General features: G+C 45.2%; 1 protein-coding gene and 1 long non-coding RNA gene across 2 annotated transcripts in view; one reads left to right on the forward strand and one right to left on the reverse strand.

Annotated features, from left to right (window-relative positions):
• Nucleotides 1-15,938, forward strand: part of LOC138946980 (uncharacterized) — a 63,916-nt gene that overhangs the window by 47,280 nt on the left and 698 nt on the right. The window lies entirely within an intron of this gene.
• Nucleotides 1-15,938, reverse strand: part of LOC138946917 (AP-5 complex subunit beta-1-like) — a 76,256-nt gene that overhangs the window by 23,918 nt on the left and 36,400 nt on the right. Inside the window, exons 8-11 of the mRNA XM_070318321.1 lie at nt 11,558-11,702; nt 10,747-10,885; nt 8,056-8,145; nt 5,223-5,358 (exon numbers count right to left, since the gene is read on the reverse strand). Coding sequence (XP_070174422.1) covers nt 5,223-5,358; nt 8,056-8,145; nt 10,747-10,885; nt 11,558-11,702 — 510 coding nt within the window. The remainder of the gene's footprint in view (nt 1-5,222; nt 5,359-8,055; nt 8,146-10,746; nt 10,886-11,557; nt 11,703-15,938) is intronic.

Genomic DNA, 15,938 nt, shown 5'->3' on the forward strand with positions numbered 1-15,938 from the left:
ACGCATTGCTTGCCCAAGCTTCCGTGTCCGGAAAGGGAGACACGAAAATGGGAAGTCTCTTTGAAAATCTCGTTGCAAATAGATCGATCATGGGCTTCTCCACCTGTGCCCACAGGCGTTGGAGCGCCCCGTGAGTGATCGTCCATTCGGTGTGCAACACCTGAGAGGACCTGCTGAGCGCATCCGCTAGAGCGTTGAGCTTGCCCGGCAGGAACTCTGCTGAAATCATGATCCGATGCGAGTGGCACCACACCAGAACCTCGCATGCCCTGTCTGACAGGGAAAACGACCGAGCTCCTCCCTGCTTGTTGATGTAGGCAGCGACAGTGGTATTGTCCGTGTGCAACCGGACATGTCTGCCGCCCACCAGAGGGAGAAACGCAAGCAAACCGAGGGAAACAGCCTCCAACTCCAGGCGATTGATATGCCAGAGACGCTGGGCCTGAGTCCAAAGACCGGAGGCCGCCTGGCCCCCGATGTGGGCCCCCCACCCAGCCATAGACGCATCCGTAAACAGGTCTATGTCCGGAGGGGGCAGAGAGATGGGGACCCCCTGAGAGATCCAGTCTAGGTCCAGCCACCGAGCCGTCGCGTGACTGAACCATCCCTGCGTGGAGACGATTTTGTCCCAATCTTGCGAAGCCGGCTCCCAGAGAGAGCTGAGCGCAGCCTGGAAAGGCCTCTTGTACACCCTCCCTAAGGGAACCAGAGTTGCCATAGATTCCATTTGGCCCAGAATCGAGGTAAGGACCCTCACCGAAGCCTGCTGGCTGCCAGCCACGGCCGAAATGAGAGCATGAAGCTTCTGAATCCTCTCCTGCGTAGGCCGGACCGTCCAAGCGACAGTGTCGAACGCCATACCGAGGTAAACAAACCTCTGCGAGGGAGTCAATTCCGACTTCGCTTGGTTCACAGAGAACCCCAGGCTCAGAGCCCGGTTCAACACTACCTGAGTGTTCAAGAGGCACACTGATTGACTCTGACTCAGAATCAACCAGTCGTCGAGGTACGTCCGTAGACGAATACCTCTTTGCCTGATCAGCGCGGCCAACTGTCTGATCACCAAAGTGAAAACCCACGGGGCCAGGGACAGCCCGAAGGGCAGAGCCCTGAATTGAAAGATCCGATGACCCCAGCGGAACCGGAGCCACTTTCTGTCCACTTGATACATAAGGATATGAAAGTAGGCGTCCGTCAAATCCACCGAAGTCACCCAATCTCCCCGGCGCAGGGCCTCCCTGACCGAAGCTGGCGTTTCCATACGAAACTTGATCTTCCGCAGAAACTTGTTCAAGACCGAAAGATCGAGAACAGGCCTCCAGCGGCCCGACGCCTTGGGCACAACAAACAGGCGTCCGTAAAACCCCGGCGAGGAGTGATCCACAATCTCCTCTATAGCCTCTTTGGCCAAAAGAGACCTGATCTCTGTCTCTATGGCCGCTCTGGCCTCCAGGCTGGCCGGAAAACGAAAGGGAGGAGGAACCCTGGCCAAGGGAGCCTTTTCCCCCTCCCACAACAGGCGGAATCCCGATCGCACCACCCGCAAAATCCATTGGCTGTGCACTAACGCCTGCCACATGGAAATGGCCCTGGTGGGGCCCCCCGCCACCACAAAAGTGGGGGGAACAGGGGTGATGTGATCGGGAGAGCCTCATTGGGGGGAGGGCTTTCGAGCCCCCCCCCTCCCCTTCCCGAACGAGGGTTTCTTAGGATAAGGAGCACCCTTGGCTGGTGCGCCCTTATCTCCCTGTTCCTTAGGACGAGAGGCGTTGTGCTGCTTCTTGTTCCAGGCAGGCTTAGAAGAAGACTGAGATTTCTTTGGGATTTTAAACGAAATCCCAACGAGATGTCTGTCTTTAGCCTCCTGAACTTCCCGCTGCCTTGCATCCAGGGCTACTCTACCCAGGAGAGAGCCCTCAACAAAAGGCGAGGAACGAAGCGAGTCCACAGTGGACTGCTGGGAAAAACCTGCTTGAGAAAGCAGCAAATCACGCCGTGAAAAGACAGCATGAGCATACAGCCTCGCTGAAATGCTCATCCTCTCAGAATTCACCATCCCCAAAGCAGCAAGCAGTATGGAGATATCACTGGCTGAGGCGTCTTCCCTGAGTCTAAACGGCTCCAAAGAGCCAGCCACAGCTCGAGTAAGAGCTCGGAGCAAAGACTCTGCCATAGAAGCCAATTCCAGATCAAGACGCCCAATCTCCTCCAGAGAAGAGAGAGAAGCGTCCGAGAACGAGACCCCTTCCTTAGCAGAAGGTTGCTTTGGCAACAAGGCAAGCAACTCCGGCGGAATTGGCAAAGTTGCCCTCGGCAAAGCAAAAGTCTGAACAAAGTTCCTTGACTTCACGTTCCAGTCCAGCTTTTTCTGCACTAACGGCGAAAAAGCAGTGGCCTGCGCGTTTGACGCTAGCCATGGATCGGCTGAAGCAGGCGCTGTATCATGAGCATGCAACAAAGGGAAAGGAGTTGGCGACAGACCGCTGCCCTGAGGGGCCGGTCGAGCCAAAAGTTGCGACATGTGATAAGCCACGGCAGGCGATTCCACAAAACGAAACGATTGTGAACTCTCCTGCGAAGGCCGAAAATCATTCGCCGCGGATGGTGGAAAAGAGACATCCTGTCCTGAATCCACCACCCCCTCCGGAAAGTAACGAGCTGCCACACAAGCCGCTCTTCTCATGGCTTGCCTAAAACCAAAAGGCAAGACTACACACTCCTCATCTTCCACAGAAGAATCCGAATCCCCAGCCTGTACAGTATCACTGTACACAGGAGGGGAGACAGGAGCAACAAAAGCGTGACCCGATCCCGCTTGCCACCCACCATCCCCCCCCTGCCCCACTGGGGTAGAAGGGTAAACAGTAGGCACAGAGGCCCGCCAAGAAGGCGGGGGGAGGGGGCCACCCAACAAAGCCGCGCCAGGCCTATTGTCGGTCAACCGCTGACCGGGCGCTTGGCCCCAACAGTCAAAACCGGTCTGGCCAGTTTGAGCTACCCCGCCCGCTGCATGCGGTGGGAGTTGGCTCGTAGCTGTAGCAAGCGAACCCTGCGAGGGGTAAGACTGAGTGAGGGGAGAGGCCGTGAAAGGCCGCCCCCACCCGTCAACCTGCTGTAGTCCCGATGCCCCACCACCCCACCACCCCTGCTGGGGAGAGGGGCGGCTGCTAGCAGTGGACAATAGCGGCACTGACTGAGACGCCAGTCCAACAGCGGACACCCGATCATGCCCGGCGGGCGAGAAAGGGTGAGCCGCTACACCAGCCCCCACCCAGTCCCGCCCAGTGGGTGGGAAAGAGTGAGAAGCTGGCACAGCCCCCTGCCCCCAGTGGGGCAAGGTGGGACCAAGCCCAGGCTGTGACTTACCATGCCCCCTCTCTCCCTCTCCCACAAGGGGAGAGAGCTGACTTCCCACTGCAGTGTTGCTAAAAGCAAGCTGAGCGGGAAGAAAAAGAGAGGAAGCAGACCCCCTCTCCTTACGGAGAGAGTGTTCGAGCGCAACCGCAGCACTACCAGAGGCAGAGAGGGAAGGCCCGAACTGGTCAGGTGCACCAAGCAAGTGCGCAGAAGAAATGGCCGCCCGGCCACCCCCCCCATCCGCGGGAGTCGCCATAGTCGACGACGACGACGACCCCAGCCGAGCCAGGGAGGAAGGGTCCCCTACCGCCGGAGGCAGAGGAGGGACCCCAGAGCGAGACGCAAACTGTTGAGAAATAAAATCAAACAATTCGGACTTTAACGAGCCCAGGGCTGAAGGCCCCGGCTCCTCACCCCCATCGGGGGACGCGAGCTGTGAGCGAACGGAACCCGTCCTCGGAGGGATAGGAACATCAAACGAAGTGCTATTTGACGGATCTTCTACCCGCATAATAGGCAAATCAACGCTCTTGGCTTTACTCTTAGCTTTAGCTTTCTTAACTGGGCTAAGAGCCTTGTCACCTTCCAGTCTCGCACTCAGTTTAGCTTTGTTGTCGGCCATTTTAAGACCGGCGAAAACAGTCACCCAGAACAAAATTATCTGCGTGCGTGTTCAAAACAAAGCTATCAACATTTACATTCCAAACGTAAAAAGGAAAGATCTCACCAAAAGGTAGACGGACAGGTAGACCCCCAAGAACCGGCTAGTCTCACGGACGAGCAGGCATGTGAAGGCCAAAAGTGAGAGCGAAATTCGGACACGTCCACCGTGTGTTGTCGAAAGTCGAGAATGAACATTACGGATGCTAGCGCTCACGTGGTGCGCAGGGTGTTATGGGTAACCGAGCAAGGTCAGGCCATAGCAACGGCTATGGCGTCGCTTTTAGCTTGGTTACCACCCTACTAAGGGCAGGTAATTTGAGAGGTTTTTCGACATCTAGCATGTGGGACTAAAGTCAATGCATTCATAAGAATTGGAGTAAGAATATGTGATTAAATGTGTCTCATGATGAAAGCATAACATGTGCCCCACATAATTTTTAAGTTTGAAACAGTTATCTTCCATAGTTCAGGGTCAAGGTCACTTCAAAATATGTATACAATCCAACTTTGAAGAGCTCCTGTGACCTTGACCTTGAAGCAAGGTAAACCAAACTGGTATCAAAAGATGGGGCTTACTTTGCCCTATATATCATATATAGGTGAGGTATTGAATCTCAAAAACTTCAGAGAAAATGGGAAAAATGTAAAAAATAGCTGTTTTTTAGGCAACATTTATGGCCCCTGCGACCTTGACCTTGAAGCAAGGTCAAGATGCTATGTATGTTTTTTGGGGCCTTGTCATCATACACCATCTTGCCAAATTTGGTACTGATAGACTGAATAGTGTCCAAGAAATATCCAACGTTAAAGTTTTCCGGACGGACGTCCGGACGGATGTCCGGACGGACGGACGACTCGGGTGAGTACATAGACTCACTTTTGCTTCGCATGTGAGTCAAAAATCAGGTCTCAAAAAGGAGGGAGTCTTAAAATGAACGTAAATTTGCAGAGGTTATGAAAAAAAAATCTGAACAAGAATGTTAAAGCGTGATGAACCATTCAGTCAAGCACAGAAGCCAGACACACCAACATGACAGTGCGGCCTCAACTTTTGCAAACGGGCAAATATGACATCGAATAGCGCTATTAAAAATCAAGGGATTAACAAGGGAACAGTTTAAGTAGAAGTTAATATCAATTCAGCAAATTAACGTTTACATTGAGAATAACTCCAGTCTCAAGGAAAGGTCCTCCTGTCTCACCTGTTGCTGTATGTGGGGTTGCTTGGCGGAGGCACTGAGCACCTGCAGGTAAAACCTGAAGTGAGACAACACCTCGGCCTGTCTGGCGCTCAACACCTGGCTGTGCAACGACGACAGGGTGGCCTGGTACACAGTGCTAGAAAGTCAGAAATAAAACAAAATCTCAGCACAAGTGTTATTAAACACACACATACTCACACACACATGCTTAAACATGTCTCAGGAAACATGAATACACGCATGCAGGAAAAAAAAAAATATGGGTAGCGCCGTATGTATGGCAGCTCGCTTTCCCCGGGGAGAAAGCAGCCCGAATTTCCATGAGGGTAACCTCACTGGACTGTAAATCTTATCCAATCCAATCCAATCCAATCCACACACATACTCAGTGACACACACACGACAGGGTGGCCTGGTTCACAGTGCTAGTGAGTGACACATACAACATCTTAGCACAAGTGTTACACACTCACACACGTGTACACACACACACACACGACAGGATAGCCATGTACACAGTGCTAGAAAGTAACAAATAAAACAACATCTCAACACAATTGTATGACACACACTCACATACACTAACGACAGGGTGGCCATGTACACAGTACTAGAAAGTAACAAATAAAACATCTTGTACAAATGTCAGACAAACACACGACAGAGTGTAACAAAACAACATCTCAGCACAAGTGTTAGGTGTACATACATCAGGGATGAAAACTGAAGAAAGAAAAAAAAACTGAAAAAATAATTCAAGTTTCGCAGGCGCGAAGCGCCAAGACTTCCAGGGGGGTCCGGGGGCATGCCCCCCCGGAATTTTTTTTTTTTCAAGGGTGCAATTTGGTGCAATCTGGGGCTATCTGAGCCTTCAAATTGGATTCAAACATGGCTCCAAAATACATACAAAATGAAGCAATCTGGTGCTCATTTGAAAGCAAATCTACTTCTTTTTCAGGCATTAAAAAGGGATTACAACAAGCTGGTATTGTCATGAAATATATACATGTATATATATATAGAGAATTTTATATCACTTTCAGACTACTTGGGGGGGGGGGGGGGGGTCCAGGGGCAAGCTGCCCCGGGGAAAAAAATGTCAGTGGGTGCAAAATAAAGAGAGAGAGAGAGAGAACAAGAACAAGAACAACAAGAACAAGATTTTATTCCTTTAAGGCCTTAGCCCCTTTCGGGAGAGAGAGAGAGAGAGAGAGAGAGAGAGAGAGAGAGAGAGAGAGAGAGAGAGAGAGAGAGAGAGAGAGAGAGAGAGAGAGAGAGAGAGAGAGAGAGAGAGAGAGAGAGAGTGTCAACAATCTACGACACGACTGCCAACTAGTCTCGGCCCGCTCAAAAAACAATGACCGAGACTTCGAATGGGAAGCTTTCTTCATGTGCTGTCATATGGCGTTGAATCCGGCCTGACCATACTTAATGTTTTTCTCGCAACACACGCACTTCACCACGCCTTCCTCGTCCAATTTTCGGATAACGTCCCCAACTCGAACATCATCGATGTGTTTGTCCATCCAATCCCATCGGAATTTGTTCTTGGAGCATGAATCGGGAAGTCGATCCTTGTCACGTTGGAGAACTTTCGCGCTCGCCATTTTGTTTGAGAAGGATGAGACTGTTCGTCTTTAAACAGAAACCGTACCGTAAAAATACCGGAATCGCACAAACAAATCGGATGGCCCATTGAAACTAATCGGAAAAGTCGGAAAAAACGGAGAATTTTCATCCCTGATACATACACACACACACGTCACTGTAGCTGGTCTGCAGAATTGTCTGCCTTGAGCACTGAGCTATTAATACCTCAAACCTTCAACGCAGTAACCCCTTCCAAATAACCATAGCATGTTCAGTTTTGGCAGACTGGATCCTAGAGGAGATTGATCTTATCATAAACATTTTGAGTAGCTGATTCTCAAAACCCAGCTACAATTTCTACAAGGTGTGTGCACTACTCATGACACACAGGGGTATAAGGGAGGTAAACATTGCCTTATCACATAGCAGCGGCCCAAAGCGTCTTTTTAATGGTTACCTCCCCCTTAGACGGGTAGAGTTTTCGACGCCTTAGCATGCAATGCTATATAAATGCGAGTTAGAGTAAGAATATATAATTTAATCTCTCTATTCTACTACGGTGGAACCTCTCTTTTAACTCATTGTCTCCCAGGTACGGATATATCCGTACCCACTCATATGGCTCTATCTGACCTGGTACGGATATAATTATCCGTACACACAGTCACTTCAGTCGCTTCCTGTAACTTCGATCTAACGCCTGCATTCCATCGTGTTGCTACACAGTTTCCACACAGTTACTACAATTCTGAGTGACCTGCTGCAGCACAGCTGGTCTCGGCTAAAAAAACCACTTGGTCAACATAGGTGGGGTAGAAAGTGTTGAGACCCCTGAATTAAGACTCCCTCCCATTAAAACAGGTTTTCTCCAATGTTCTGTTGAAAACCTGTGTAAATGTACCCCCATTGTAAGTCTGGTTTTCTCAGATTGTTTCAGGTCTTACAAGGTGAGTTCCCCTGTACTACATGGTGTGTGTACTACATGGTGTGTGCACTACATGGTGTGTGCACTACATGGTGTGTGTACTACATGGTGTGTGTACTACATGGTGTGTGCACTACACTGAGTGTGTGCACTACATGGTGTGTGTACTACATGGTGTGTGTACTACATGGTGGGTGTACTACATGGTGTGTGCACTACATGGTGTGTGTACTACATGGTGTGTGTACTACATGGTGTGTGCACTACATGGTGTGTGCACTACACTGAGTGAACGTCTATTCCACTCAAAGCACCCACCTGTCACTGAGCGTCTCCTTGATGGCCAACAGGAAGTCCAGGATGAGGGGGATGAGGTGAGGGTAGTCCACCACAAGGTCCTGTGTGATCCTGTGTACACAAACACCATTTGGTTAGTTGGTTATTTTTTATGTCTCTTCAGCAGTTAATGATATTCGAGACCGATGCAAGTTTACTTACTTTTTCAGTTCACATGGTAAACTCCATGCTTAAAACTATTTACAATCGGGTCTATCACTGTAAAAAGAAGGTTCTAAAACGTCATCACTTTCACAATTTGTACAGCAGTCCCTCTCATGAACGGACACCCTTGGGCCATAGCAAAACTGTCCGTACATTGCAGGTGTCCGGTCATGGGAGGGGTGACCACACCACCCCCTCCCCCATACACTCACACAGAGACACACAAACAACAGAATTGAGTCTATGCTAATCACTTCTTGTGGCTACTAAACAATAACAATAAACTCCTAATACTTCTTTAAACGTTCCGCAAAAATGATTTGTATGAAAAGTGTTGAAAAGAAGAGATAAAATAAATCCTCAAGGCAGTGAACACACTCACCAATGACCATGCACTGACATGCGAAAGCAGCCACACAAACACAGCACAGAGGAGCGCAGATGCTTTGCAAGAATAAGCTTGAAAACCAGTCTGAATAAATAGCAGCAGATAGAGCTGCATGTCATAATCATGTAATTTATTTTCTTCTTGTCTGGCTTTATTGACTGCATGCCGATCATGTGGCATGGCAGTGACTTTTCACTCTTCAGTCGGAAATACACTGTACATAACACAGCTCCCACTCTCCCTCACTAATGCCTACCCCAAGCGTGACAACTGATGCTTGGAAATTGTGTGGAAGAGTACACCTCTCTATTTCTCTCCAATGCTCTTCCTGCTGACAGCAGTGACACCGGACACCCCACAGAGTTTAGCCAGCTACCCCTCCACCCCCCCCCCCCCCCCTCCCTCTCTCTCACTCCCTCCAGCCATGTACTGTTTGGGGCTGTGGCCAGAGTAACTTTTGACAACGCAAGACAACTGAAGGGTTCACAGATTAGGCAACCGACTCACTGGTCAAGGCTGAGGGTAAACAAGAGTATTTTGTCAATGAAAGAGGTTACACACAGACACACGAAGCTGAGAACTGTGGCCGGTTTTTCACTCTCTTTCGCTCAGGACCTTCATCGACTGTGGTTTCTGTTAGCGTCCATGTCTAGGAGCCTGCTGGTATCAACCTTCTTACAAAACCATTGTGAGTGAAGGAAGCAAAGAGACTTCTCTGTGCAGACTGTCTTTCGGGTAGTTTGTTTGGTTGGTTAGTGGGTTTTTTTCTCCCTGCAACCTTTATGGCTATGCAGGACTGATGCAATAAACGTACAGTTGTTTATTACTTCACGAGGCTGGTGTCCCGACAATGACATGGACCATGATGGTTTTGACATCTGCATGGCATAAATGGTCTAATCATGACACTAGTAATGCAAGTTAAGGTTGTAAGTTATGTGACACAAGGGACTTCAGCCCACTGATCTCTACATCAGAAACACAAGGAACGCAGGCCAAAACAAAGAAAAGATAATTCATTGATACAATGATACCAGCAGGCTCCTTCACATTATAGAATTCATTATATTATTAATATACTGAAATATATGATGTCTAGGAGCCTGCTGGTATCAACCTTCTTACAAAACCATTGTGAGTGAAGGAAGCAAAGACACTTCTTTGTGCAGACTGTCTTTCAGATAGTTTGGTTGGTTGGTTAGTGGGTTTTTTTTCTCCCTGCAACCTTTATGGCTATGCAGGACTGATGCCAGTGTGTGACTTTTGGGTTGTTTGGTTGGTTGGTTGGTGTTTCATATCACCCCTACAACCTATGGCAATGCAGGACTGATGCAAGTTTGTGACTTTTGGGTTGTTTGGTTGGTTGGTTGGTGTTTTATATCACCCCTACAACCTATATGGCATTGCAGGACTGATGCAAGTGTGTGACTTTTGGGTTGTTTGGTTGGTTGGTGTTTTATATCACCCCTACAACCTATATGGCTATGCAGGACTGATGCAAGTGTGTGACTTTTGGGTTGTTTGGTTGGTTGGTTGGTTGGTGTTTTATATCACCCCTACAACCTATATGGCTATGCAGGACTGATGCAAGTGTGTGACTTTTGGGTTGTTTGGTTGGTTGGTTGGTGTTTTATATCACCCCTACAACCTATATGGCTATGCAGGACTGATGCCAGTGTGTGACTTTTGGGTTGTTTGGTTGGTGTTTTATATCACCCCTACAACCTATGGCAATGCAGGACTGATGCAAGTTTGTGACTTTTGGGTTGGTTGTTTGGTTGGTTGGTTGGTGTTTCATATCACCCCTACAAACTATATGGCAATGCAGGATTGATGCAAGTTTGTGACTTTTGGGTTGTTTGGTTGGTTGGTTGGTGTTTTATATCACCCCTACAACCTATATGGCAATGCAGGACTGATGCAAGTTTGTGACTTTTGGGTTGTTTGGTTGGTTGGTTTGGTGTTTTACATCACCCCTACAACCTATGGCAATGCAGGACTGATGCAAGTTTGTGACTTTTGGGTTGTTTGGTTGGTTGGTTGGTGTTTTATATCACCCCTACAACCTATATAGCAATGCAGGACTGATGCAAGTGTGTGACTTTTGGGTATGAACCTACTTGATGACTGCGTCGGAAACACGCTGTGTCTGATGGTGTGTGTAGGCAGCAAAGAGAACCCTGTACAGTCCCACTGTGGCCTGATCATTGCCTGTTGTCAGCGCGAGGCGCTTCAGGTAGTGGATGTCCTCGCCTAGGTCTGGAATAAGAGAAATACCAGTGAATTAGCAAATGTGACATTATTTTTCTGATTTGTTTTCTCTCATTAAAATGTATATTCCTTTCAAACTATAATTTTATATCACTTACTTTAAAACACAGTCTACACCTAGAACAGAAATGTGTGAGCTGCCCTTTAAACAGCGACTTAATTTACAAACGCTGTTATTTATCTGACCTACCCCCCCCAAAAAAAAGTATACACAAATACAACAACAACGTAAAATTAACATGTATACTAATCGACGAATTCCAGAAATAACTCTGTCGGGTTTGTACAGGTTGTGATAGAGTGAATACTATTACTTTTATGGAGGTAAACTTTCCTATGTGGCATTATGGGCCAGTCACTGGCAACGGGTGTGTCTCCTGTCGGGTTTGTACAGGTTGTGATAGAGTGAATACTATTACTTTTATGGAGGTAAACTTTCCTATGTGGCATTATGGGCCAGTCACTGGCAACGGGTGTGTCTCCCGACGTGCACCTTGGCCACTTGTGGAGACAGACTCTTTCACAACCCATACAAAACCAACATGAGATATTTCTGAACATCTTTTATTTCCCCTTTTCTCCTCTTAGACCTTCTTTTCAGCATTTAAACAACCAAAGAATACTAAGTGAAAGCAAAAGTGTTTGAAAGCAGGAACCTACTGTGGTCTTCATCAGTGGGGTAACTGCGCGTGAGAACGTTGAGCTTGTCGACGTGGATGTCCAGGCTGTCGAACACAGTGGGGTGAAGAACTCGCTGCAGGCTGCCTGCCGTCTCCTCCTCCTGCAACTCCTCTGCACCGCCCTGCTGTCAACACACAATAAACGTACAATTAGTCAAACAAGTAAACTTAATTATCTTCTTCTTCGTTCATGGGCTGAAACTCCCATGTTCCCTTATGTTTTTGCACAAGTGGGTATTTATGTGTATTACCATTTTTGCCCTTCCATTCAGGCAGCCATATGGACTACAGAATCTTTTCCACACGCACTTGGTCTTGTGCTTGCGTGTACACACGAAGGGGGATAAGGCTAGCTAGCAGGTCTGCGCATAAGTTGACCTGGGAGATCGGAAAAATCTCCACCCTAAACCCACCAGGCGTGACCTTCCACATAGAAGGACGATGTCTTATCCGCTAGGCCACTGCACCCGTCAAAGTAAACTAAGGGAGGAAGTACTAAAATGTGAGTAAATGTTTTAGAGGTTATAAACAAATTTCTGAGGTCTTTAAAGATGGGTTCCACTGTAAAACAATGAGCAACAAGCTTTCTCTCATAACAATACCTTAGTGTAATAAACAATGAGCAACAAGCTTTCTCTCATAACAATACCTTAGTGTAAAACAATGAACAACAAGCTTTCTCTCATAACAATACCTTAGTGTAATACAATGAGCAACAAGCTTTCTCTCATAACAATACCTTAGTGTAATACAATGAGCAACAAGCTTTCTCTCATAACAATACCTTAGTGTAATACAATGAGCAACAAGCTTTCTCTCATAACAATACCTTAGTGTAATACAATGAGCAACAAGCTTTCTCTCATAGCAATACCTTAGTGTAATACAATGAACAACAAGCTTTCTCTCATAACAATACCTTAGTGTAAAACAATGAACAACAAGCTTTCTCTCATAACAATACCTCAGTGTAAAACAATGAACAACAAGCTTTCTCTCATAACAATACCTTAGTGTAATACAATGAGCAACAAGCTTTCTCTCATAACAATACCTTAGTGTAATACAATGAGCAACTAGCTTTCTGTCATAACAATACCTTAGTGTAATACAATGAGCAACAAGCTTTCTCTCATAACAATACCTTAGTGTAAAACAATGAGCAACAAGCTTTCTGTTATAACAATACCTTAGTGTAAAACAATGAACAACAAGCTTTCTCTCATAGCAATACCTTAGTGTAATACAATGAGCAACAAGCTTTCTCTCATAGCAATACCTTAGTGTAAAACAATGAGCAACAAGCTTTCTCTCATAGCAATACCTTAGTGTAATACAATGAGCAACAAGCTTTCTCTCATAGCAATACCTTAGTGTAATACAATGAGCAACAAGCTTTCTGTCATAACAATACCTTAGTGTAATACAATGAACAACAAGCTTTCTCTCATAGCAATACCTTAGTGTAATACAATGAGCAACAAGCTTTCTCTCATAGCAATACCTTAGTGTAATACAATGAGCAACAAGCTTTCTGTCATAACAATACCTTAGTGTAATAAACAATGAGCAACAAGCTTTCTGTCATAACAATACCTTAGTGTAATACAATGAACAACAAGCTTTCTCTCATAGCAATACCTTAGTGTAATACAATGAGCAACAAGCTTTCTGTCATTGCAATACCTTAGTGTAATAAACAATGAGCAACAAGCTTTCTCTCATAACAATACCTTAGTGTAATACAATGAGCAACAAGCTTTCTCTCATAACAATACCTTAGTGTAATACAATGAGCAACAAGCTTTCTCTCATAGCAATACCTTAGTGTAATACAATGAGCAACAAGCTTTCTGTCATAACAATACCTTAGTGTAATACAATGAGCAACAAGCTTTCTCTCATAACAATACCTTAGTGTAATACAATGAGCAACAAGCTTTCTCTCATAACAATACCTTAGTGTAATACAATGAACAACAAGCTTTCTCTCATAGCAATACCTTAGTGTAAAACAATGAGCAACAAGCTTTCTCTCATTGCAATACCTTAGTGTAATACAATGAGCAACAAGCTTTCTCTCATAACAATACCTTAGTGTAATACAATGAGCAACAAGCTTTCTATCATTGCAATACCTTAGTGTAAAACAATGAGCAACAAGCTTTCTCTCATAACAATACCTTAGTGTAATACAATGAGCAACAAGCTTTCTCTCATAGCAATACCTTAGTGTAAAACAATGAGCAACAAGCTTTCTCTCATTGCAATACCTTAGTGTAATACAATGATCAACAAGCTTTCTCTCATTGCAATACCTTAGTGTAATAAACAATGAGCAACAAGCTTTCTCTCATAGCAATACCTTAGTGTAAAACAATGAGCAACAAGCTTTCTATCATAGCAATACCTTAGTGTAAAACAATGAACAACAAGCTTTCTGTCATAGCAATACCTTAGTGTAAAACAATGAGCAACAAGCTTTCTCTCATAACAATACCTTAGTGTAATACAATGAGCAACAAGCTTTCTCTCATAACAATACCTTAGTGTAATACAATGAGCAACAAGCTTTCTCTCATAACAATACCTTAGTGTAAAACAATGAGCAACAAGCTTTCTCTCATAACAATACCTTAGTGTAATACAATGAGCAACAAGCTTTCTCTCATAACAATACCTTAGTGTAATACAATGAGCAACAAGCTTTCTCTCATAACAATACCTTAGTGTAATACAATGAGCAACAAGCTTTCTCTCATAACAATACCTTAGTGTAATACAATGAGCAACAAGCTTTCTCTCATAACAATACCTTAGTGTAAAACAATGAGCAACAAGCTTTCTCTCATAACAATACCTTAGTGTAATAAACAATGAGCAACAAGCTTTCTCTCATAACAATCAATCAATCAATCAATCAATGAGTCTTATATCGCGCATATTCCGTGGGTACAGTTCTAGGCGCTCTGCAGTGATGCCGTGTGAGATGAAATTTTATACGGCCAGTAGATTGCAGCCATTTCGGCGCATATTTACCTTTCACGGCCTATTATTCCAAGTCACACGGGTATAGGTAGACAATTATTAACTGTGCCTAAGCAATTTTGCCAGGAAAGACCCTTTTGTCAATCGTGGGATCTTTAACGTGCACACCCAATGTAGTGTACACGGGGGGAGGTTCGGACACCGAAGAGAGTCTGCACACAAAGTTGACTCTGTGAAATAAATTTCCGCCGAACCTGGGATCGAACTCACGCTGACAGCGGCCAACTGAATACAAATCCAGCGCGCTACCAACTGAGCTATATCCCCGCCAATGAGCAACAAGCTTTCTCTCATAGCAATACCTTAGTGTAATAAACAATGAGCAACAAGCTTTCTCTCATAACAATACCTTAGTGTAATAAAAAATGAGCAACAAGCTTTCTCTCATAACAATACCTTAGTGTAATAAACAATGAGCAACAAGCTTTCTCTCATAGCAATACCTTAGTGTAAAACAATGAGCAACAAGCTTTCTCTCATAACAATACCTTAGTGTAATACAATGAGCAACAAGCTTTCTCTCATAGCAATACCTTAGTGTAATACAATGAGCAACAAGCTTTCTCTCATAGCAATACCTTAGTGTAAAACAATGAGCAACAAGCTTTCTCTCATTGCAATACCTTAGTGTAAAACAATGAGCAACAAGCTTTCTCTCATTGCAATACCTTAGTGTAATACAATGAGCAACAAGCTTTCTGTCATAACAATACCTTAGTGTAATACAATGAGCAACAAGCTTTCTCTCATTGCAATACCTTAGTGTAATACAATGAGCAACAAGCTTTCTCTCATTGCAATACCTTAGTGTAATACAATGAGCAACAAGCTTTCTGTCATAGCAATACCTTAGTGTAATACAATGAGCAACAAGCTTTCTCTCATTGCAATACCTTAGTGTAAAACAATGAGCAACAAGCTTTCTCTCATAACAATACCTTAGTGTAATACAATGAGCAACAAGCTTTCTATCATTGCAATACCTTAGTGTAAAACAATGAGCAACAAGCTTTCTCTCATAACAATACCTTAGTGTAAAACAATGAACAACAAGCTTTCTCTCATAACAATACCTTAGTGTAATACAATGAGCAACAAGCTTTCTCTCATAACAATACCTTAGTGTAATAAACAATGAGCAACAAGCTTTCTCTCATAACAATACCTTAGTGTAATACAATGAGCAACAAGCTTTCTCTCATAACAATACCTTAGTGTAAAACAATGAGCAACAAGCTTTCTCTCATAACAATACCTTAGTGTAATACAATGAGCAACAAGCTTTCTCTCATAACAATACCTTAGTGTAATAC

Source organism: Littorina saxatilis, linkage group LG1, assembly GCF_037325665.1.
Source record: "Littorina saxatilis isolate snail1 linkage group LG1, US_GU_Lsax_2.0, whole genome shotgun sequence".
Lineage (NCBI taxonomy): Eukaryota > Metazoa > Mollusca > Gastropoda > Littorinimorpha > Littorinidae > Littorina > Littorina saxatilis.